At 43.8% G+C, this 25,762-nt stretch overlaps 1 protein-coding gene and 1 long non-coding RNA gene across 5 annotated transcripts in view; one reads left to right on the top strand and one right to left on the bottom strand.

Annotated features, from left to right (window-relative positions):
- Window positions 1–1,775: 1,775 nt before the first annotated feature.
- On the bottom strand, window positions 1,776–14,451 carry LOC129785132 (uncharacterized). Its single transcript, XR_008748741.1, has 6 exons — window positions 14,335–14,451; window positions 12,645–12,747; window positions 4,093–4,223; window positions 2,413–2,554; window positions 2,187–2,348; window positions 1,776–1,883 (listed from the first exon to the last, which is right to left on the bottom strand). It is a non-coding gene; the product is annotated as an uncharacterized LOC129785132 (long non-coding RNA).
- The window catches only part of KCNC1 (potassium voltage-gated channel subfamily C member 1), a 130,551-nt gene continuing 118,439 nt past the window's right edge, over window positions 13,651–25,762 (top strand). For all 4 annotated transcript variants that reach the window (XM_055813837.1, XM_055813838.1, XM_005236288.4 and 1 more), the window contains exon 1: window positions 13,651–14,577. In XM_055813837.1, coding sequence (XP_055669812.1) covers window positions 14,008–14,577 — 570 coding nt within the window. In that variant the 5' untranslated portion in view covers window positions 13,651–14,007. The remainder of the gene's footprint in view (window positions 14,578–25,762) is intronic.

The raw sequence follows: 25,762 nt of genomic DNA, 5'->3' as shown, positions 1-25,762 counted from the left end.
GAAATAGTAAGCTGGCAGTTGCTTTTCACCAGATGCTGCTCTTTTAAAAAGCAAGACAAAGACCTTACAAAACCCCACTGAATGCAGAAGGAAAAACAGTTTTCATTTATAGCTTGTATTTCGCAGAGATATCTGAAAGGATCAAATTGTGCAAAGGGCAAAACCTGCTCATTTTTATCCATAAAAATGGTGTTATCATCTTCAGAACTACATCCAAAACTGAACAGACAAGCAAACATTTGTACCTCAAACCACCCAAATGTTAATGGGAAGAAATCAGTATTTCCCTTTTGTTTAAAAAAATATTAATCTGCTCCTTGAAATCAGTGGCAAGACTTCCAACTTCAGTAGGAACAGTAAAAAAAGAAATAAATTAAGTGCATGTAATACTGTCTGTGATAGTGTTCCTGCGGCAGCGCAAAGCCATGACCAAGTCCTTGCTGTGCCCCTTTGCTTGTGCTCTGCTCACTGACCCATTTCTACCACTAAACCCTCGGATGTGCCGATCCCCTGGGCACAACCGCACTGAACAAGCTGGCAGGCTTTACTGCTCACCTCACCTTGAAAATCTAGACCAGAAACTACCCCTGTAATAATGCTGAAAGTCTACAGCATTTCTAAACTGTGTGGCTGACGGGACCTGTGGCAGCAGGAGATGGTGTGAAGGTCCTTTTGCGTAACTTGCACGTGGCAATCTCGGCTTCGCCAGCAGCAGGTGAGATGGCCTTCCCACAGTCAGAGTGCAAATCTTTGGCAACATGCCCTGCATGCAGTGTGTGTGAGAGAGCGTGGGATGGAGATAACAGGCCCACACGCCAAACGTCCCAGAGATCATCTTGTGAGGCGTACCCGAGTACCTCATTAAGTGCAATTTACTAATGCTTCTCAGCTTGCCCTCCGTCGGCCTTTCAAATCACTTGTTTACCAGTAAAGCGGTTGCTCATGACTTTCTCTCCTTGATCTATGCAGCATGCTCCCTTATCAAAAGGTTTTTCGTACAGTTGGGAATGTCATAAATGGAGACCAATGGCTCTCCTTTCAGTATCTTCGATTTCAGGAGTAATGAGGGAGAGAATGGTCGCTAGTGTTAACACTGAAGAGCCTCCAGGTAGTGACTTTCCCACCCAGGTCCCACCAGGAATTAGGAACATGCCTGGCATAAAGCCACATGGGCCAGTAGAAGGAACCCAAAAATTTCCCTGTGGACCCGGAAATCTACCCTTCGCATGCACAGGCATTTCTCAATAAAGGCCTTAACGCTGTAAGTTGAATAGTGAAAACTGACCTACCCTATAACCACAGGGCGACAGAAAACCTCGGGATTTCCCCGATAATACGGTCAGCATGGCACTGAACTCACATTTCCTTTCTATAATGCCAATAACTTTTATTCTCTACGTGCACCTTAGCAACATCGACAAGCATGCCATTTTTATGTAAGACTCGATGATCACCCCGCATACATCAATAGGGAGGCAAATACAATAGATTAAGTGAAGCTTTCCACTGTTTATAAAAAAAAAAAATTAAAAACTCTGACAGATGATAACCCACTTAATCAGAAGACGCAGGGAGGCTGTGACCGTGGTTGGGGTGCTGCTGGGTTTTTGCCTGGAGTCAGAGCCCTCAGAGGTGTGTCTCAGCACAGACACCTAGCGCTGCATGCCCATGGCTGTAAAAGGGGGTCTCCCAGCCTGAAGGGACCAGATCTGGATAAAATCCTGGAACTGTTCAAACCCTCCGAAGTCCAGCCCTTCCCACCCACCCCAACTGACCTTGGGCCGGTTTTTGGTCCAAGAGCAACATCTGCTGGCTACGACAGAAACTGCCGTTCTTGCTGAAATGTTCTCCTGGTGACTTCAGTGCTCCCTTTCCTCATCTTTCTGTGATGGAAAATTTGTTGGTGGGGAAACAGCAGAAATAAGCAGCTGCAGCCCCATACACTAGGAACAGCAGGAAAAATATATTGGAAAAGCCAAGCTCTTCCCTACCAAGAACCCTCTACAGAAACAGAGAGAAAAAAATGTAGGAATAGTATGGGGTTTTTTTATGGCACAAATGTTGGGGTATCACTCTATTTTCCTTTGTTTTAAGTAAAAAAAGAAAGACAAAAGAGGAGAGAAAACAGAAGGCCTGTGCATGGCCTGTGCTGCGCATGATGTTTTGGGGGGGACATGGTTGCTTACCACAAGTCAGGTGGGCAGATGCACAGGAGCAGGAGATGACAGCGGGACCATGATGCGAGTCTCCGGTGGCCAAATCCCTCAGTAGGGCACAAATATCTCGGCATGCATGGTAACCCCCCACCTAACATGCAGGTGTAGCACAGGACAAGCTCGGAAACAATCCTGCATGTTTGGAAAGATCATTTGAAGCCACACAAGGGAAAGGTAAGCAAGCGAAAGGTCTTACCTTACACTTTGGCCATGCCACATTCCTTCCTTTCACACTGATGCTTTGCTTCTGAATCCTAAAGTAAATGCACTTGGCTGCCATGACGGGATGCCAGGGCTTTCAGCTGTGGCTGTGGGGCAGACTATTACGATCCTGCCATCTGTGAGAAAGAGTTATTTATTTTCAGTCGGTTGTTTCGAGAAGAGAGTCAGGGGGCCTGTGCTGGTACAGCAATACCTTTTTGTTACGAATGTCTTTACTTTGTGTAGGCCACCTGCGGGTTTCTTGAGGCTGGAGTGTAGCCAACCCGTGTGCCTGTGACACGAAGAGGTACAGGTGATTGCTCCTTGCTGCAGTGCAGTGGAAATCCCCTTATGGAATCCATAAGCACTATGTTTGCTTTTTTGCCAGACCACTGGAGGGCAGCATTTCTATGAAAAAGAGGACTCGGGAATAAATTCTTTACTACCTATGTATTTACCTTTTTTCCTGAACTTTTATGTCTAACTCTTGCTCAGTTCAGATACAGAGTATCATTTCACACTAAGACAAATGAAATTAATGAGCTGAAATTTTACCTAGTGTAAAGTCATCAATCTTATTGGCAGTTGACACAAAACTGGCGCCCCTAGCCCAGCAAGTCCAAATTCATGGCTTTTAAAGATGCACTTCTATATGAAGAACGAGGAGATTTTGTGCCTATATGGCAAGGTGTCCCTATGGGTTGCCTAAGGGTGGTTAGGCTGAAGACCATCTTTGAGCAAAACATACAACAGCTTGTAGAGGGAGTCCTGTTCTTCAAACGGGGCAGATGATGCTCCCATTACAGACATACCATAGAAATACAACTGTATGCAGGGAGGCACATCTGCCACACCAGTCACTGTTCCTTTTGGAAAGGAAGCGTGGTATGTGCTGGGCACACATGCGCTACGCTCTCAAAGGCTGTCCTCTACAGAACTAGACACTTGAAACAGCTTGCAGTTTAAAGCCAGCTGCACAACATGTAGTCCCAAACATGCCTTTCAAAAGCTTCACAAATGCCAATTACATTAAACGATATGAAAAAAGCAACAAAGTAATGTGCCTAATTAACAAAGCTAGAGATGGAGCCAGCCATTTGGTTTGAAGTACTTCCAAGAGAGAAGTTAAATCCAATGGCCAGGGCAACTCTGGAAGAAACAAATTAACATGCTGGGTTAATATTTCAAGCTCTGTGGGAGTAAAAAGTGTGTGTGGTGAGGGGAAGCAAAAGTAAAAATATCACAGGGTGCTATTTTGTTTGTTTGTTTGCCAAGGACACTTTAGCTTTCACCATTTATTATTCTTCATGGTATGCTAGGAAATATGCAAGAAGACATAAAAGTATCAGCATTGCATCACTGGATTTCCTAAATTTATCTTTTCCCCACCTGTTAAATCTTAGCTCAAGGTCAAGAGGAACCACCATTTTGAGTGAATGAATTATGGGATAGGCACATTCATGAAAAATACATCAGCAGTGTTGTTTTCTCTTTAGTACTACAAGCAACCACATCTTAAAGATTCCTCTCACTATAGGACTTCTCTGAGAAATAAGCTCTGGTGGCCTGTTCAGAGAATGCCCTGTACATTTCTGTTGTTCCAAACAGGGTTGGGGTTTTTTGTCCTCATAGCTAAGAACTGACTGGTAGCTGACTGGTTCCAAATCTTAGATACCTGTCGTTGGGTAAGCTCAGGCCATCACGAACTCCCAAGTTCCAGCAAGTACTGTGGCTTGAATCCTTTCCAGGGCTCATCTGTTGGCAGCTGTTTCCATCTGCTCCATCTTGAATGGTTCTGCTTAGTCCCTAGGGAAGAGCAGGAAGATTGTCACGCACTGAACTTGCTTGTTGTAAGCTGGCTGCTCATGTTTTACCTGAATCTGCCACTTCACCTCGTCTGCTCTCTGGCCTTTTTTTTGTAATAAGAATTCTGAGTTCTGCTGTCCATCAAAGGCAGAAGGAAAAAAAAAAAGCTATTCCTCAGAAGTAGATGACAAAATGTTATACCTTCTTTCAAGTACAAATTATTATTAAAAAGAGATACAGAAAAGATTTATCAGATAACTTCATTAATCCTCACAGCTGCTAGGTATGTAGCAATTCCTGCATGTATGTTTTCTAGCTGAAGCAACATATCTTTGACATGCCTTTCTTTTGTGGTGAGTAAAGGCATATGCCCTTCAAGCACTTTATGACCACAACCATTACCCATGGCCTTTTTTTGTTTGTTTTTGTGGTAACCACACAATGTAGAGAGATTAAAAAAAAACACACCACAAACAAACAAATGTCTATTTCCATATCTTCTATTTTAGACACCAGTGGTTATGTTGCCAGACTTGCAGCTGAACTTCAGGAACTCTGGCTGGATGAGCAAATGTCTATGCACATTTGTCCCACTGCTATTTATGTACTTGTCAACTTGTTATCTAAAGACTAACATTAATTGGCCAGAATGAACGAAAGGATTTTGCTTTTTCTTAACTAAGATACTTAGTTTCATATTTTCAGCTCTGAAAGTTTTAATTAATATTTTGATATACCATCTCTAGCCTGATTTCCAAACGGACCAAATCCTCTTCAAACGTCTTGGGCCTTCAGACAGGTGTGGCTGAAAATGCAAACCTTGGTGCACAAACGTAATTTTTTTCTCCCAAAGTACCTCAAAGTACATCCCTAAATATGTGTTTGGCAGATCCTACTCAGTCTTCACTTGGGAGGGGAGAAATAGTCAGGAAGACAAGCAATATAACATAACATGGAAACAAAGCCAAAGAAGAATCTATTAAGCAATCCAAATACAATCATCTGGATTTTGTCTCAAGCAGAATTATATGTATTTGTGGATAGCTAGGCAAATCACAGGCCAAAACACCTCCTAAGGGCTGTATAAACATACACTCAGGAAAATTTAACAGTAATTTCATCGAATTCCCACATCACCTTTTCTGTGGTGCACTGTCCTTTTGAGCATACAGCTCTGCTTGGGTTATGCACTGGTCAAACTGGGCTACAGAACTGGAACTGCAGCACCACTGCAGTACTTGTGCATGAAGAACTTTTCATATACTGAAGGCTTCCTAAGGGGTTTGGCATGATAGAGCAAGTAAGTAGCTAAAATACTTTTAAATATGTAACACGGAGTGCAATCTTTCTCCACTTTTGAACAGGCAGGATGCCCATAAACTAGAGAACAATTTTAAAAGAACTTGTAGAAATTTATTTTATTTTTTTATTACTCTCTGAAGAATTCCATAGAAAGAAGGCCCTTTTTATGGATTTGAGAACTGGGCACCCCTTTTCTCTCACGCCTTCATAGGAAAGCCAATGAGCATACTATTGTAGGCTCTCTTATAGGACAGGAATCCATCCTAGAAGCACAGGAAGGTCCAATTTTGCATGAGAGCAGAGCATATCTGAAGGAAAGCCCACTTCTGAATTTTTGTTGGCCAACTCTGAATATCTTGTGCCACTATGATCTTTCTCTGCTTCCTCGTTATTCCCTAACCCCTTCTTCTTCTGGAATACCTAGAGGCAAGGCATACAACTGCAAAACCTGGCAGAATCCACAGCTAAATCAGACTGAACCAGTAAACAATGACTAAAAGTGCGGTGTCTTAGGAACAAGCACACCACACTGTGCTTCTTAAGCTAAACTGTTCAAACACAAACCTGCTGCCAATCTTGTGTGTTAGCAGGAATCCCAGCCACAATTTGGAGGGCTGGTACAACCCTTTTGCACTGAGATTCCTACAGAAGGCTTTCCCAGATCCTGCAAACTCTGGGTAGAACATCATTCTGTTCCCTGGTGTGCACAGACCATTCATTACAGTGCATCCCAGAAAGGGAAGGCTGAGGACAAGCTAACAGAGGTGCCATCCTTTCACTATTGCCTTGATCTAGCTCTCAACACCTCATTTAACTGGAACACAAGGCTGCTGTTAATGCTGAGCCACGGGGCCAGGCACAAGCCAGGATCAGGAAATCTGTGTTCTGAGCAGCTGGCCCAAGATTTGCAACAGAAGGTGGGATTTGCTTTCCATTCACTCACACTTAGACTGTATAAATCCTGCTTACTGACAAAAGAAATGCTGCAGATTTCATCCTTAGTGCCAATTATTTAACTAGCATCACTGGAACTATTATACTTTATACCTCTTCATATGCAGCATACAAAGAATTATTTCAATGGGATTAAATGTCATATTTCATGGGACTGGCTGCGTAAATATTTACAAAGCTAGAGAACAGCAAAGACACCTCAGAGTTATTGATTCATGTCAAATATTGAGAAGCTGGGTTAATCAAGGGATTTAAGCAATGCTTTACACCTTTGAGTCAGCACTGTTGAGATTTATTTGAACTACTCTTACCTTTCAACATCCGAAGTCTTACAAACTGTTTATAACAATAAAGATTTACAGACCATTTTCCCATCTGCTTGTCTGAGAACATTTCAGTCAGCATTGCAAACTCAGAGTAGGCTGGAGAAGTAATAACAGTTGTGGAAAGTGAATCATTCAACAAAAATAAAGTTCTTATTTCAGTTAAAGAAAAAAAAGGAGCAGAAATGTTCTCATTATTTTGATGTGTTAGAGAAATAGTCAGCTGATAGGTAAGCACATGTATTGTATAAAACGGAGCGTGCTCTGTACTCCTCAGTCAGGAAAAGATCCTAATTTTTTTTTTTTTGTGGTTAACTGTAAGAGATACGCTTGAGACACCAAGAGCTGCATGCCTTGTTCAAGAAAAGACTAGCACCTCTTGTTCTGTATTCTGTATATAGTATAAGTGAAATACATATGTCTGTATCTACGTGTTTGTGTCTGTTGCTATGTTCATGCACCTGCAAATTGGCTGAGATTTTAAAAACGTAGTGACAGCATTACTTGAGTTTTGTTTTTAGAAAAAGCTGACTAGGCCAGTCTCAGAAAGTCAAGGACCTTTTAGGACTCCCCAGACCAAATAATCTAATAAAATAAAGCCAAATAATAAACAGCCATTTCTGAAACTCTAGTTATCGTACATGGTAGGAGTTACAAAGTTCAGATCTACGTGCGCTCATTTACTCTTTCAGAAATTTAGATTTACAGTCTTCAGCATGACTGCACTCAGTGCACAGTAACGCATATTTCGCAGCTTCCATAAGCATGTTTTTGTTACCCATGACATCAATCTTGCAATTGTACAAGTGGAATTTTCCTTGTCACCAGCTGCTTCTTTTGCTGGATCATGCCTAGATCAGCAAGAAGAGACAAATCTATACCCTTCCTATGACTATACATTGTAACAAAGGTGTACATTAGCCAAGCTGTATGCCCAATTTCAGTTACTTGAAGCAGATTTTGCAGTGACTTAGCCCCATGATTTCTTGAGGAGCAATTATTTCTGTTTTGGGGAATACCTCATCTAAGACAAATCCTGACGCTTTCACTACAGCCTTGACTAAAGGATGTCCAGAAACTCACACCGCTTCAGATCAATATATGTGCTCCAAGAGAAGCACGGTGCCTGACCCAGCCTGACCCTACATGCTGGATTCAGGCAGGTGCTGGGTGTAAGACAGACAACCCAACAGTTATTTGCAATGTTTACTGCTCCTTTTGCCAGGAAGAAGCAACTGTCTCTTTCCCTCCAGGAAAGACAGTTTGGAAACCCTCCTAGTCCTTCAACAAGAAGCAGAACACTCCTTCCAGCACCTCGCCTTGTTCCTGTGCACCATCTCAGTCATCGTATTTACTCAGTTCCATCTCCCATAAATTTTCAGCAAAACCAAGGAGATTCGAGTGGGAGTTTCTCTTAGTTAACAGAGTGAGTAAAGACCAATGACAATCTCTAACATATCACAACATTACTTCCATTTGTTTCCAGAGCAACTTCCACTTATCTCACAGTTCAATATGCATCTGTGCAACAGTGAAGTTTCTACATCAGCACTTTCTGAAGGATCCTAAAGGGATTTGCAAAACAAAAAGAACCTTTGCTCACAGCCAAATGTTAGCCTGTTATAAATGGACGAACAAAAGGCAACCCAGCAGGCAGAGGGTAGCAAGTGTCTCTCAGCTCCCAGCAAAGCCATGCAACAGTTGAAGAACATGGAAGAAAAGGAAGTTCATATTCAAGCAAAACTTAGGTAATTAAGAAAAAAATATCTAGATAGGTAAAAGTACAGGAACTAGCATTCAGTCATAATGTCTGCTACTCTGGCTACTCTCATTAAAAGCGGCATGACTTCTTTGGATCAGGCTTTGGGCTACACAGCTCTTCAGACGTGCAGCACCTCTAAGACTTAACATCAAGCACCAACCAACTATTTTCTTCTCCATTCTCATTCTTTCCATGGAAGGCTTTTGACCAGCTATTGGCAGTTCAAAGGGGTAAATATAACCTTTCAGAAAAGTAATATCATCTATACAATTGCAGCTTGCTTTGTTTTTCAATGATTTTCAAGGACAAAGCAAGTATACCACATGCTGAAGTGCATCACAGCTTTCCATTTGAAGACCTCAAACCAAATGATTTACAAGGATCAATATTAACAGATAGAGCAATTCACAGCATGATGTAATCTAAAACTGATAAAGAACTGCATTGAAACACTGTTGAGTTGTCATGAATTTAATATAAAGGAGCACAAGCGGAATTATAGCATTCAGGCATTGCAAAATACCAGAAAAAAAAAAAGGAAGAAAAAAAAAGGTTACAATTTCACTCCAAAGTTATGAAAAATATCACTTTAGGAATATTAGGAAATATATGCTCAGCCATCTCCCACACTGAGAACAAAGCTGCTTTGAGTTAGCTTAGAAATCACTGCAGTTCTCGGCCAAAATGTAAGTAGAGAGCAGGGGGAATAACAAACGAAAAGCATGTGAGCCCACAAGCTATATTTTCCTTTGTAGACAGAATTTAGACTGCTGTCTGAAAGATAACCTACCTTTCATCATATATTATTACCCTGGGGATGCTGAAGCATAAGGCAACCAAGGTGATCCCAAGACAACAGATACAGAGACAAAAGGACTTACTCGTCCTGTGTCATCAGAATGCAGGAGGCAGTGGGGTGACCTAACACAACGGATAAAATTAGTAAGGGGACTCACTCTCTTTTTCTGTTACACAGTAGTTTAAAAACAAAAAATAGGTCTATGGCTTAAGGCTATTCTTCCACTGTCACCACTAAAAATGTTGATCCAGAAGAACAGCTAAGGTTATAAGCAGACCCAATGACTTGAACAGGACTGCTCAAAGTGCACACATAGCCTGGTCTCCCTGAAGGCTCCCGCAAGGGTGACCTGCAGAAATGCCTTTCCAAACTCTGCAGCTGGTTTTCCCCAGCAGTGCCAGGGTTTGGTCAGCCCCAGCTCAAGGCAGACGATCATCAGAATCTCTCAGCCCAGGAAACAAAATGTAATTCCGAGACTAACGTCTTTTAATGCATTTTAAGAATTTTTGATAACATTGCCTGCTGCTGCTGCACCAGAAATCCTTTTTCAAACAGACTGTGACCTGTCTGAACAATCTGCCAAATCCATGCCTCCCACAGAGGTCTCCCAGCGCTTTTAGAGCTGGTTTAGCTCTTTTTAGCAAGTCAAACTTAGTAAGGTAAATTACTTAAATGACAAGAGATATCACAGAAAAACTAGGTAATTCCTGGATTTACATGTCTACCTTCACATTAAGTCCTCCCTGCCTAACTTCTCCCTCCAGTGCAGGGAAGCCACCCATCAGGGAAGTATAGAGACTGCTCTCCGTTCACTGACAAGGGACCTAAGCTTTCACTTGTTCATTCTTTAACTCCACTGAAGTCGATGGTGTTATACGAGTGACCAAATACATGATCCTCCTTCTGCAAATTACTGTATTGCCTCTAAGGTGAGTCTAAAGGCATAGAAGAGACACGCAGCCAGACTGAAACCAAAAAGACTGGATGTGAGTACATCTGATTGGGGCAAATTCGTTTGCACGTTCATCTCACACACAGAGGGGATTACAGAATCTCATTATGGCCTTGGAAGTCTTTGCAGAGTGAGGGGAGGTCCTTCAGCAGCCCAGCACCTGAAGGTGGAAGCTTCTAGTTTGAGATGTCAAGTCTGCACAGACAGTTATTCTGCAGCTAAAGAGAATCTTCAAAGATGTCAAATATAAACCAGAACTAAAAAATCCTTACAATACCGTTACTTTTCAGTGTGACTAAGGAGGCAGAAGTGCCACTGTACAGTTTGGGGTTAACCAAACTTCTGTGGAAATTATTTATCTGCAAATTAGATCTTTGAAAATTATTTGGTTTTGTCCATCCTAGTCCAAACACTTCCAATTACAGAAAACTAATTTTTAAAATTACACCGGAATTTTATATTGCTATATGGCAGGCTTAAAGCAAAACTTTGCTGATACGTAGCACCTGCTGGACTGACTTTAAAATGTTCATTTTGTGTGAATCAGCAACTACCTGGTGGTATCAACTATAACTACACAAATGCAAATCATGCTGTAATCTACAGTGCAAAGCAAAGTCTTTGTGTCTTAACATATAGCTATTTTGTGCCACGAGCCTCATTTAATAAAGACATTATTTTCTAATACTTTCCCTCTTAAACTTTAAGCTTCAAACATAATGTTATCTTTCATTTTCCACACCAAAATATTGTATAAACATCATGTTCCAATTTATATTTCTAAGAGAGCTTCTCACTTCAGCAGCTATCTCACTCCAGATCTCACAGCCCCCGCTTGCCTATCAGCCTCTGATCTGGGGCCCTCTCATCTGTCTTTTGAAATACCCAACTCTTCTGTGTCTACCAACGCTCCTTTATCAATTACAGCCTTAGCATCTTCAAAGAAACCTCACAGATCACTTCACCGCGGCCTCCTCACCCGAGTCCATGAAAACTGTCTTTAAACAAGCTTTTTCTTCTAACATACGCTTTCAGATAACCTCTGAGGTCCTGTACCACCCTCCGTCAGACGCCCAGACAAGGGAAACTAAAACTGCTAAAGGTAGGGGAACCGGAACAGAAGCTGTGAGGTATCCCTTTCACCCCCACAGTCACCTTAGATCCCAATACTGAAATTCCTAAAGAGGAATCACTGGCGTGGGGTAAGGTAACACGGGAAGCAGGAACTAATGAGCTGGGAAAGAGCTTGTAGATGTGACCAGTGGGACCCACTGGCCTGGGATTCACACCCAGGTCCTTAAACCTCTTTCCAGGATCACCTGCCTTCCTCAGCCTTTGTAACTCTCAGAACCTACCCTGCGGTGTTTTCCCATTGATCCCCGGATCTATCACTATCAAAAGTAGTGCCTTACAGTAATTACAATATAATTATCACTTGTATTATTTCTGCCAATGAGTCATCACCCTCTTTTCCTTTCTTAATACCAGGCTTGGGTTCACAGACCTGCCCTTTTCTCCTTTGTGCCTTCTGTCTGGCAATCCTGAAGGATTTTAGATAGCATTTCTGTGCCTGTGATTCTCAGATTTCTCCCTCTGCCACCAGCCTTTTTGCCCCCATCCAACCCCACTCCTCAGGTGGCTGTCTGCCACCTCTTCCTGCAGTTTTTGATACCAGTTTATGCCAGGTGAAGTGCAGCGTTGCCCTGGTTTAGCCTCACTTTCCCTTTTCTCTTTCGTTGCTGACAGCAGTAACATACTCCTCATTTCCACTATCTTTTCTGCCCTTTGCCACGAGTCACACACCAGCAGCACCCAGCTCCTGGGCCTTCCTTCTACCCCACTCCCTGCTAGACGAGTTTGTCATCGTTTTCACAGGCAAATCTGCTATTCAGGCCTCTTTGGTACATCCCACCACAACTACTGTTCTCTTCTCTGCATCCCAAACATTCAACATTTCTTTGCAAGCCAAGGAAGCTTTGGATGGCCAAACACCTCCTCTCACAAACCTGACCACACCACTCTCTCCTTGGCAGCCCTCCACTTGTTCTTCACCTGCTGTTCGGGCACATCCAAATCTCTGTCCTCCTTCGAGGCTCCGCCTAAGTGCATTCCTCTGATCCACACTCTTCTGTTGAGCACCACGTTATTCCCACTGTTTCTGTGCTCCAGCAGCCATACACCTTTCACTCAGGTGTTTCTCCACCTCATCCGCTCATCGTGACATGACCTCCTATGATTCATCCAAGACAGCTCAGCTTTCCAAGCTCTCTCATAAGCCCACTCCTCCCAAGATGTTGGCAGCAACAAAATAAAGAACATGTCTACATACCTCTGTTCCTTCCCTTCCACACAACTGTCTCCCTGCTGTTCTTCGAGCTCCTCGCAGGGCAGGAACCGGTCTTTGCATAGACACAAAACTTCCCTTGGCGTTCCTTGTGAATTAATGAGAATAAAAAAAGAATGAACAACACAAACGCAAGCTGCAGCCTCCTACCGACCCAGGTAGGTGTCAGGGAAGCGACAAGAGAACAGTGGGAACAAACAGCAGAAAAGATGGAGACACGAAGCAGGTGTGTGGGGCCACGTCCAGGCGCGGTAAGAAGCGCAGCCCCCGGGCACCCGGCTGCGGGCACGGGGGATCCGTGCCCGGGGCGGGCTGGCACGCTGCCCTGCAGGGGGCCCAGCCCGCGAGGGACGGAAGCGCCGCGACCGGCCGCCACAGCGCGGGCGAGGGGCAGCACCGGCGAACGCGAGGCCTCCGGCGGGGCACCTTCGGCGGGGACGGGAGGAGGCCGGTGGCGGGGTAAGCGAGCGGAGGAGAGGGCGCTCCCCCGCCAGCCGGGGGTACCGGGACAGGGCGCCCCGTCCGGCACCGGTAACAGGGGCGGGAGCCGGGGCCGGCGCCCTCGGGGCGCGGGCGGCGCTAGGACCCGGCGAGCGGCGGCTGGGCGGGAGCGCGCGCCTGCGCGGCGCTGCCCGGTGAGCGGGCGGGCTGCACCGAGCCGCCCGGCAGCGGCGGCGGCAGCGGGCGGAGCAGCGGCAGCGCGGCGGGTCCCGCCGCCCGCACCGGCAGCGCTCCCCGCACCCGCCCCCGGCCCGGCGGCAGCGCGGCGCGGCGGGAGGGCGGCGCTGTCCGTTCAGCACCGCCGCCGAGGCGCGGGCACAGCCCGGCCGTACCCGGGGGGCTGCAGCCGGCACCGGCGCCCCCCGCCTGCAGCGCGGCGCCCCCGCAGCCCCAGCACCTGCGGGCAGCGCCGGGGACGCGATTTTTCCTCCCCCCACCCCCACCGCCCCCTTTTTTTTTTTTTTTTTTTTTTTTTCCCTCGGTGCTTTTGGCCACGTCCAACCAGGGAAGGGCCCTCCCCCTCCGGCACGTCCCCGCGCCCCGCACCGCAGCGCCCGCACTCCCGGGGCATGGCCCCCCCTGCCCCTGCCCCTCCGCCGCGGCTGCAGCTACCGCGGCCCCCCAGCGCCTGACTTCGGCCGGCGGCGGCGCAGCGCCGGGAGCCACCGGCACCCGCCTCCCTCGGCACGGCCCCCGGGGAGCGGTGCTGGCCGGGTCCCTTCCCCCCGCGGGCCCGCATCGGGGCTCGGGTTAGGCACCGGCTGCCGCCGAGCAGCCGTCCCTTGCCGGGCTTGCCGCCTGCCGTGCTTGCTTGGATGAGTCTGCGACATGCCTAATAAGAGACGAGATGGGCCAGGGCGACGAGAGCGACCGCATTGTGATCAACGTGGGAGGGACTAGGCACCAGACTTACCGCAGCACCCTGCGCACCCTGCCCGGCACTCGGCTGGCCTGGATCGCCGAACCCGATGCCCACAGCCACTTCGACTATGACCCCCGCACGGATGAGTTTTTCTTTGACCGGCACCCGGGCGTCTTCGCCCACATCCTGAATTACTACCGCACGGGCAAGCTGCACTGCCCCGCGGACGTGTGCGGGCCCCTGTATGAGGAGGAGCTGGCCTTCTGGGGCATCGATGAGACCGATGTGGAGCCCTGCTGTTGGATGACCTACCGGCAGCACCGCGACGCCGAAGAGGCTCTGGACAGCTTTGGTGGGGCGCCCCTGGATAGCAGTGCTGAGGACGGAGACATAGATGGCACCGGAGACTCTGGTGATGGTGAAGAGGAGCTGGAGATGACAAAACGACTAGCACTTAGTGACTCCCCAGATGGCAGGTCTGGGGGCTTCTGGAGACGGTGGCAGCCCCGCATCTGGGCGCTCTTTGAGGATCCCTACTCCTCCAGATATGCAAGGGTAAGCTATGCAATCGGCACCCTCATCAAAACACTCGAGCCTCCCTTCAGTCCTGCTTCCTCACAGCATCGTCAGGGTTACCTCCACTGTCAGAGCAGAGCAGCCATCCATGTGTGTGGCCATACAAAAATCATGCGTGGGCCATGGGGACATAACTCACACTCTCAAGCGGGTCCCATGCATGGGGCACGAGTGGACACGGAGGCATGAGCTCGTGTGCTCATGTATGGGCTTCCAGAGACCCTTATTTTCTAACAGGCTCCCAAAAACCCACAGCCTGGGGCAGGGTCCCAGGCACAGGCCAGAGAGATCTCCATTATACCAGGTAATTTCCCTCCATGCACAGATTTTTACAGTCAGTCACCCCCCAGTACACTTTGTCCAGCCCTCTTATGAGCTAACGGTTCTCTCCCCTTTACGAGATGGAGAAAGGACCACGGGAGCAGGCAGTCCCTGGGGGACGAGGGGATTTAGAGAGTTTCTCAGCCTGGACTGGAAAGGGAGTGTGTTCCTTTCTCTTTTCTCATATGTACCTTGTTAAATATTTATGTTCATGCTTCTCTCTCTGAGAATGGGTAATTCAGTTTCTCACTTACCCCCTCACTCCGTCTTTTCCCCTGTGGGAAATGCAAAGCATTAATCAGAGGAGAGGGTTCATTCATGTAGAAGGGACACAGTTCGACAGGTTTCTTGCCTGGCTACTGAAGGACAGCTCCTCCTCTCCTGGTTCCTGCGGTTGTTTTGGAAAGGGAATGCACTCTGGTGCAGTTCACGGCATAGCTGTGGATAAAGATGGTCTTAGTCACCCGACTCCTCCAAGCAGGTACCTTACATGCTATTACATATGAGGATAATTACATTAATTAGGGCATGATTCTGCTCCTGAAGTAAAAAACAAAGAAAACCTTTACTTCAGGAACAGCAGCAGGATTAACCCCTAAGATACCCATATTGACAGGCAGGAAAACAGATGAAGGATGGTGCCTTTGCAAAGAAATTGGTTTGGATAGGTTTTACTCCTCTCTCTTAGATGTACCTTTGTTACAGTATAATTGCTGCCAGCCGTCGGTAGGGATGAATGGGGCTTTGGTGTGGGAGGATGATCAGTGTTCCTGAGGAGGATCAAAGAACCGAGATCAGATTAGGGAGCAAACTGGACGGGTGGAGGAAGGAGAGGTGGAAATGCAAGGAGCAGGGACAGGGAAGCTGGTCATGCATGAATGGGTGGTGGAACAGCAGCTGCTGGAGGCTTTCCGTCTGAGCAGAGATCTCTAGCAGGGAGATGCCAGGTCTGCAGACAATGAATGGGGAAAGCTGGAGCAGAGCCTGGAGTTATATACTGGTGCATTTCTAAAGATTCTTGTTTGCACACCCTTTGGAGACTTCCTCCCTGAACAAAGAAGTTAATATTTTAAATGAATTCCTTTAAACAGCATGGGAGCTAAAGGAATAATAAAATATTTACCCTGAGATGAAAGGATGATGCTGTTGAATTGCAGCTTTCACATCCCTGATTTCTGCCAAGGGAACATGGAAATGGAGAAGGAAGGCTGGAGGGTATCCTTCAAAAGGCTCAGTTAGCTTCCTTTAATCAAGCCCAGTATCAGCAGGTGTTGATTTGAATAGACCTCTCTGGTGCTCAGGAATCTGTCAGTAAAATACATTTAAAGTCAAAGCAATGCTCTTGTCCAAGATTTTGTGGAATGGTCCAAAAGCCAAATGGATGATGCTGTCCCAGTGAAAAGGATAGAGAGGCTAAAACACCCTTTTCCTTGGAAGCACTAAGATATTTTAGGTCGGAGGCCAAAATCTGTGACCAATATTAAGAGTCTTTGTGATGTACAAGCTGGAATTCTAGGAGGATATGTCTAACTCTCTCTGGGCATTTTTGTTTAGGAATAGGCATTTTATAAAGTGATCTGGGTTTGGTGGGGTATTTTTTGGCAGTGGCTGTTATACCATTTATACACAATTACATGTGCACAGCTGGTAGAATTCAATCCCTGATTTACCTCTAACTTGTTCTTTCCTTAAAGGATTGTTAAACTAGAGACATGAATTCTGGGCAAAGTTGAAGTGTATACTGAATATTTCATGGGTTAAATATGGTTCTTTAACTTGTATCTGTGGAGACGTAGGCCATATGCATTAATATTTTGCATGAAGGAAGATGGCTTTCATCATGAACACATGCACAACACTGTCCATTAAGAAGACATTATAAGACACTTAACATTTTCTAATAAAAGCCATATGTTATGGTTATGGATGTAAAAAGAGATGGGAGTTTGATTTATGCGCCTGTAACCTAACACAGACACTGCAAAAAGACCTCAAACTCACAATAGCTAATTTACAGCAAAAGAATTGATAGCATCATTAACAAGTGAATAGCATATTAAAGCAATCATTAATAGAGTCAGGCAACAAATCCACTGTTACCTCACTTTTAATTGTGTATTGCAGTCATGCAAAAATTTAAACTCACATTGCCATTTTGTCAAAAAAAAAAAATCACAAAATTTTGTCATCCTAACTGGATCTCAGACTTCTAGTAATGGTGGTTATTATATATGTGTTTGGGGTTTACAGACGGCAGCAAAATGTATGTAAAAATAACATTTTAATGTAAGCATCGGTTTACATAACCAATAGACTGTTACACTTGGGGGCAAGTAAACAGAGTACAGTATGTGAATATTAAGATTAAATGAAAACCTGCATATCTGAATAAAGCAAGATTTCTCTGGACTATATCTGGTCCGCTAATTCAGTGAATGTTTAGGAACCATCTATGGAAAGCTCAGCATTTCTTAAATCTAGCCATTCTTAGAGCACTTTGATGGGCACTGTTAACAAATACAAGTACATTTGACTGTTTTGCTTCACCAGCACCTAACTCACACTAAACGACATCAGATCTCATTGTAGGTGGCCCAGGAAGACTGGAAGAGCATTTGTGTATGTCAGGCAAAATCAGCTACATCTGCAAATTTTATCTATTTCTAAACCTACCTTGATAAAGCATAAGCTCCCAGTCACTACTCATTTGTCTTTAGGTGCAACATAGTCTACAGTTTCTTGTTAAAACAATAGTGGCTGATTTTAATAAAATTCTAGTTTTCTAAACACTTAATTTATTTAATAAGGTAGTTCTTTCTAAAAAGATGAATCACTTTCAAAAATTGCATGGTCTTCTAAACCTGTAATAAGAAAAGGTAGCTTGTTTCAAATCACAGATTGCCTTAGACACCTGCCTTTAGGAAGATAAATCCGTGTCGCACTTCTCTGTAACTTAAAGAATTCACATTTGCATGACAGAGGCAAAGGCTGGGACCTGGAGGTCCAAATGGAGTAACAGATAAGGTGAAAAAGATCAGATTTACAGAGATACTGGCTGCCAACGTAGACAGACAGGCATCCAGGTGGATTTTCAAAAACATCTGATCAGGCAGCTAAATATCACTGCATGTCACTGGATGTTGTGCACCTAAATCGGTGAGATGTTTCTTTAAAGCTTATTAGAACTGTCTTTTTTGCACCATCAGGCAGCTGTGTAAAATTATTTTTCATAAGTAGACACAAAGGGGGAAACAGCTACAGATACACTAAAGCAGCGTATCTGAGAGTTACGCTGTAATAGAGTTCCTGCCTCCTGCACTCATTAGACTTCATAGGACCCTCAGTACACAAACATGTGAAAAATATTTGCTAAGCATCCTCTCCCCTTTACGTTTATGTCTGGTCATGCTGTTCTTACACTAGCAAAGCTCCAGCTGACTTTCTGGGGAATTTGGCCTGCAGGTATCTAACACCTTTACCCCTTCCTCCTCCTCCTCCCCAGCAGGGTAAGGTTGTGTTTGTGTTAATTCACACTAGGTTAGTCAGTGTGGGGGAACTAGGAGCTTTCAGCTGAGATTCTGCGCTAGTGCTCACATTCAAATTGGACAGTTAAGCTTCATTAGCGAACCCTCAGGAAAGCTTCTGTAGTCCTTCCAAATAAACATTTTTACTATTTTTAAATAAAAAAGCTGGTTGGGGTCCTATGGAAAGTCCTCAACAGCTTGATTTGCCATCCTGGCATACACTATATAGCTCTGATCTGAAAAAGGAAAGGCAAAACTCTCACTCCCCCTTCCCTCATCTTCTCCCTTCACATCCTGCAGAAGAATCTGCTTTCCTCAGTGGGTGATTTTTGAAGGACAAGTTCCTGACACTGAGAAGGAGATAGGAAAAAGGATAGCGGGGAAGAGATGAGAAAAAAGGTATTCCCCAGATATTTCTTCCAGCTTGCTTCTGTACATTCAAGAGCATTTCAACCTCACTGTGTTCATTTAAATCGATTTTTCTCTATATGTAGGTACAAGAAGGCTTATGGGATCCTGGTTCTTGAATAAGCATACCGTCCCAAGGCTGAGAGGGTGGTGGGATGATTTCTGCTCATCCTTTACCCTGACCCAGTACAGCTAAGCTCAGGAATTGGGGAAAGTATCGGGGAGTGGGAACAGATACTTGTCACCCTTCACAGGGGGAGCTTACTCTGCAGCCATCTGACATGGGATGCACTTTGCAGAGGAGTGCTCCATGGAGAGTGCTCCAGGAGCTCCTGCCGAGCGCAAGCAGATAGGGAGAGAATGGAGGAGAGCTGCCCCACACATCTTCCTCCACCCACAGCACGCCTCTCCCCAGGGACAGATTTCATCAAAGGGGCCCTGATGGAGCTGCCCTCCCACCTTGGGCCTTTCTGCAATGTCTCCCCTGCAGAGGCACATCTCATCCTGCACTGAAGCTGGCTGCAGTAATTCTTGCCATATACTTTGACAATTAACGAGACAGCCTAATTTTAACTGCACACTGCATTACAGTTCTGGAAAAATGAGAATCTTTCCACATTAAATGAAGTTTCCCCTGCACTTGTAGTATAATGGAATTACAGACAGACTTCTATTAACTACCATTCATTATTGATACAGTTCCTAAAATTCCCATTTTATTCCTATTTTCTCCCATCAAGGGACATGTTACTGCAAATCCTTATATAACCCATTAATACGCATGGTATGGTCTACTCTGCGTCCTGCCCAAAGGAGCCTTTGCAATGCCAGCTAGCAAATGTGCACCACTCACAGCAAGTCCCACGTTCAGTCCCTATCAAATGAGCCAAGGTGGGAGCAGGCACACTCACAAATAACTCCTGGGAATTGTCCCTCTGACTTCAGAGGTAATATATTTTAAAACCACCACAAAAAAAAAAAAAAAAAAGCACAAAAAGAAAGCAGCCATGCAGAATCATGACTTCACTGGTTTCAGTTGCTCAGAAACACATAGGAAAATACGCTGTCTACCCAGAACATTTTACAATCTCTTTGAAGTCACAACCTTACAAGGAGATGAGAGGGTTGATGTTATCTACCTGACAAATCTATGGCTGGCTAGTACAGACTTAGCAGTTTTAATTCAAGGAAGGGTTTTTTTAATCCATTTGCCTATTTCCAATTTTATTTCTATTATTCTAAAACCTTAAAAAAGAACAGCATCTGTTGCCATTTTAATTTTTTTTTAAAATCTTACTTAATTTTAATGTTTCTAGGTTACAAAATTTACTTGATTTAGCCGAGGCTATGATTGTATGGATCATACCATCATACGCATACACATATACATGCCTTCCTATCACTGCCACCTCCTACGATGCTGAGTGGGACTTCCATATGAGGAAGGACTTCAAATTTAAACCATCCCAAAATACCTCTGAAAATGTAACCGTGGTGCCACTGAAATCAATATGAATTTAGTGACTGCTTTCAGTATGATATTTGGTCCCTTCTCCCTTTAATCCATCCTTATGTGCCTTCAGTTTTTTTCTTTCCCCTTCTCCTGACATTTGCTATTTTAGTTTTGGTTAGGCAGAAAAAAGCAACAAAATACTGGTATTCTCTGTTGGTATATCATGAGACAAAGGATAAAAAGATCTGTGGATCAATTATAGTATTTCTACTTTAGAACTGCTCACAAAAATGTGACATATTAGACTATACCTAGAAAAACTATTTTTCCATCTTCTTTTCCCTTCTGCTGTGCAGTCTAGTATTCAATGGTATTCATCCTTCTTATTTATAAAAATACGTGACTGATCTGTGTATATTTATGGTAGTACTTGAGTAAAGCCTATGCATATTGCCTTTCTTTTAACATAAGGAGAGATGTTAGCAAATCAGCAAGAGAGGGCCCAGCCTTACTGTTACTGAAATTCAGTGCCAAAATTACTACCAACTCCAGGGCTAGAAATGAATTTTCCTGCAGTATGGTTCAGGGTAACAGACTAATTGCAGTCTACTGCTTTCTTAATAGCTGCATTGCATATTTCCATTCCAAACCACTGAAGTGCCACAGATCTTGGTAATTTATTAGCTACGTATGTATTCAAATACATATTCTCATAATCATTTAAAGACACGAGCATCTTTAGCACACTGCATCAAAACAAAGTTCTACTACTGACAAAGCTCTTCATGATCTTACTGGCATTTTTTGCTGCAAAGGACTATAGAATACATCCCTATTCAAACCACATGACTTCAATTAATGTTCAACCAAATCACATCCAAGCGCTGCATTTCATAATCAAAAGGGCAAACAGGGGTATTGAGACTGAGAAATTAGGCCCCTAATTGACAATCAAGTGCATCATTCTCTCTCATGCAAATACAGATGGCAAAACTGCGTTTCCATTTTATATAGGCTTGATTTTATGAAATTTCACTGCATTCTTGGGGGATAAGACTAACAGAACAGCCATTTTGTTAGCTTTGCAATTGTATTACAATTAGCTTCTCAGTCACTATGTGCTGCATTTGATCTGAGGAAGGAACAGTATCAGAAGGCTGACTTGGCTTTCTCTACTGAATATTGCATTACATAAATATGTGATTCACTCCAAACGGTACACAGGAGTGTTGGATCGGATGATATCAGAGAAATCTATGAATCTATAGAGAACCACTCCCTCCTCCTGGAATATAAACTGAATGCTGTCATTTCTAGAATAATTCTTACATCTCTTTCCTGTGCTCAGTAAGGACGCAGATTTTACTGTCTTCACTCCTACTCTTGTAGCAATAGCTTACTCCAGGAACATCCCCCTTTCCTTAAGGCTGAGAGCAGGGTACTACCCAACACAGGTAAAGGTGAAAGGACCAGACCCTAATTGATTTTCATTGCTTTCAGATATGATTTATAAGATATAATGGGGTCTCTAATAAATCAGGCTATACAAATTATGAATAAATCTCAGTCCAAGGCTTTTTTGCAGTGATTGCTTATGATATAAGACCCTTTAATGACAGGAAGTTAAAATTGCATTTTAACGGCTCTTTGTAAATGCAATAAATCTCTGATTTCAGTGCACTGCAGCCAGCCAGCAATGTGTGTGTGCTGCACATGAGCTACCAACACAGGCACACGCTGCTGGCACACGCTTACGTAATTATGTTGATACTTCAGGAGCAGCAGTAAATCTTAGTGCTGTGAGATTTACTTTGAGAAAATGTTCAGTCAAGACCGTTGTGGTGTTGTGACCCCATGAAATGGTTGAAAATAGCCTACTGGCTTTTGACTTGAAAATCTGGGAAAGAATGTCCCCTTGAAGAAGCAGCAAAATGGATTGTTTGGTTTAAATAACAAAGGCAAAACCTATTCCTGCTGAGTCTTACAGTTTCCCAGATAAAATACAAGTTAAAACAAGCCTTTTGGTCTGCGCAACCAAACCAAATTCATCTTCTTTCCTGAAATTCCTGGATCATCTATTCAGCATTCACAAAAAAAAAAAAAAAAACTTACACAAATACACCAACAGGGTAATAGCTCCTTGTTTCAACTGCAGCAGAATCCCTATTGCTGCCCACCTTTGCCCTCCAAAACCCACATTATAAAATTACCTGCATTACCTATTCAAATACAGAAAGATCTGGTCAGATCAGGTTACTTATTATTTGACATGCCTCAGAAATTCAGCTGCAGATTTCGCTTTGAAAATTCATTCCAACAACCCTGTTCTATATTTCAGTTTGGATTCTTCCAGTCTTCATTATGCCAGATCAACTGACAGGTAATAGATGGTGGAGGCCAGCTTTGTGATTTATCCAGTTTTTAATTACATGATAACCTTCAATGACAGTGTTTCTAATTTGATAAGAGATTGGGAAAAAAAATGAATAGGGAGGAACCCCTAAAAATGCCAAGCACCTACAACCTCCAGCAGAAGGGAGGTCACGTCTTACAGCAGAAAAGGACATAGGCAAGGAGTCAAGAGACTGACCATAAAATCCCACCCCACCTCATAAGGCCACTGCCACAGCTACCACTGATTTGAGTGCGATCCAGCCAGGGACCCAGGCAGACCTGTTTCAGGCAAAATTTTTCAGGACAAGGACAATTGTATAATTGCCACAACACTCAACGCAAAAGGGCTTGCCTTCACAGCAGCCTCTGATCTCTACTCTAAAAACAAGACGACATGATATCAGCCACATCGTGCTATTCCCATTTCTTTTTTTAGCACGGATCTCCCCATTGCTTCTAGTGTGGAGTTTTGCAAGAAATCTAGTGACAGTACGTCTTAGCACTTCTTGGGAATGTGTCCCGCATAATGCAGAACTGATTTTAACTCAGGCTTTTTCAGTAAAGCACTTGTAAGGACAAACCAAGAACAACCTAACCGTGCTATGACAGCTCAACCAATACCAGACTTAGTCAGTGGCTGGGGGTGGTGTTTGGTTTTCTTTTTTGGGGACTGTAGCAGATCAGCTTAGATCTGAATTTTGCTTAAGCAATATTGAAATGTAGTGTTCAGCTGATAGGAGTTCAGTGTTTATCCTACCAAGAAGTCCCAAAGATGCTAGTGATTTTTATTAAAGACCTAATGTAAATTTCAAAACTGTATACATTACTTGAAATGTTAGTTTTTGTCTAAGCAGCAGGAAATCAATAGTGCAAAAGTGCATTCATTGCTCTAAAGAAAACACCTTTTGGAGAACCTGCTTTGCTAAGAAAAGCAGCTCTGTTTACCTCATTAGTGTCAGTGACATGGACTAAAGGGAAATGAAAAGTCTGAAATTCAATAGCAATTCTGTAGCATCTTCAACTCCAAACCACAAATTTATCTTCACATATATACTATCATGAGACAGCAACTCCTAAAACTGCACATATACAGTACTCAAAGGGTATCTTGGCTAGGACAGCAGGGTAAGCCTTTGCTTTTATTAGGTGCTTTTTAACATTCATTCAGAACAACCCACACATGTCCAAAGAAATATACACAGACCTACATGGTGTGAATTTACTAGAAAGCAAAAAACCAAAACAAAACAAAAACTCAAAACCAACCAAACAAAAAACCAAACAAAACCCCCCAAATCTGAGATTTAGACATGATTGCAAGCAACGGAATTAATGCAGCTTATCAAGCAAACATTTGTTAGCAGATCTGACTAAAGTCATTATTTGTGCACCCTACTAGCTTGCATATGTTAGCTCTGAAGAATCCTCTCAGGGGTTTCAGCTAGCATCTACAGCATGCCAGTAGTACAAAGGCAGGCCATATTCATATAGCTCAGCAAATGAACATTTGTGATAGCACAAGCATATGAACAAGCCGTTATATTAGCTCATTAAGCCACGTCATTTGGGTATGCTTCAGCCCTCCTCATTTTCTATGAATTTCACTGTGTGTGGAACCATACAAGATATTTCATCTTAGTATGTCATTTTCAAAAGAGGAAAACAACTTTCCTCAGGTTACCGGCTTTGCATTTTTTTGTCTCTCCCTTACTACGCCATTATTGCAGTAACTAGCACAACAGGGGTATAATCCCTGTTGACACCTCTAAATGCTATTACCATAAAACCAGCAAGTTAACAGTAAGCATCTCTGGTAAGAATTTGCACTCAGATGTAGTGTTTCCCAAGCCAACCTGGACTGGAGCAGATCATCACCTAAAGCTATGATTCTTCAAAAGGTGCGGTATAGGTATGAACAGTGCCAGCCAGTGCAAAGACAGCCGGGCTGGGCACCCACCATCTCTCCATCACTCCTGTGTCACGGAAATCTAGCAGTCAGTTCCCACATCCTTATTTCTGAGGCCAGACTCTTGAAAGGATGTAGCCATGTGAGTTCAAACTTACAACTCCCAAAACACTAACCCTGCACATGTGATTTTTTTAAAATGCAGATTAAAATTTCCCAGTGCCTACAGTATTGTTTCTGCCTCTACCCAGAACTGCTTTAGTATTGTTGGCAACTGCCTTATATCAAAGCCTTGTTAATGCCCATAATTTTTCTTCACTGACAGGCACAATCCTTTAAATGTACTTCCCAAATACACACTGAATATAAGCTGTTTTCAAAAATGTGCTAAAATGAAAACAAGATATCAGCCGTGTGAAAAAGTTCCCCCAATGCAATAACCCAGTGGCTACAGGTTTTTTGCTTAGAATGTGAAATTTCAGGCTTAGTACCTTCCTCCAAATGCTGAATTTCAAATTTTCATCTGTCGCTGCTCAAGAGACTTCCCGACTTCAGATGGCTGCATAATCCAGGTAGTTAGTGAAGTCGATCTAGTTTGCATGGCATGAAGAATTCACGAACCAACATACTGGGTACATGGCAAAGCAGCATTTCCCAACAACGTGGAACTAAGAAGCTGTTCCTGTGTGGCAATTCTGGGCTACTGAATTCAGCAAGATTAATAGCAGAAAACTATATACATATATATGTGCACATATAAAAAACTATATATATTTATATATATATACATGTATGTATGTAGTGACAATGTCAGAAACAGCGTCACTTTAGTGTGTGACAACGCTACTTTGGTTTTTTCAACCACACACTAGTTCAAAGCCAGTTCCTCTTAAGAAATAACCGTATGTCATCATCATACAGTTGACTCCAGGATGAGCCACGTGCAATGATTTAGTAATCTCTGTGCAGCTGCTTTGTAGAAGGAATGTACAAAATGCACAAAGAAGTATGAGATGATACACAGAAGACAGGAGTTTTTCACCCCAGAGCCTGAGCTGTTCCGCCAAAACTGAAAAGTGAGTTCCCAAGTCAGCGTAAGGACACATCTCACAATTTGTTTTGAAAAGACTTAATTTCCCAGGGCTACTAATCTGTCAC

The sequence above is a fragment of the Falco peregrinus genome, chromosome 9, assembly GCF_023634155.1.
Source record: "Falco peregrinus isolate bFalPer1 chromosome 9, bFalPer1.pri, whole genome shotgun sequence".
NCBI classification, from domain to species: domain Eukaryota; kingdom Metazoa; phylum Chordata; class Aves; order Falconiformes; family Falconidae; genus Falco; species Falco peregrinus.
Note: the sequence above shows the minus strand (reverse complement) of the source record. Positions and strands in the feature narration are given on the sequence as shown.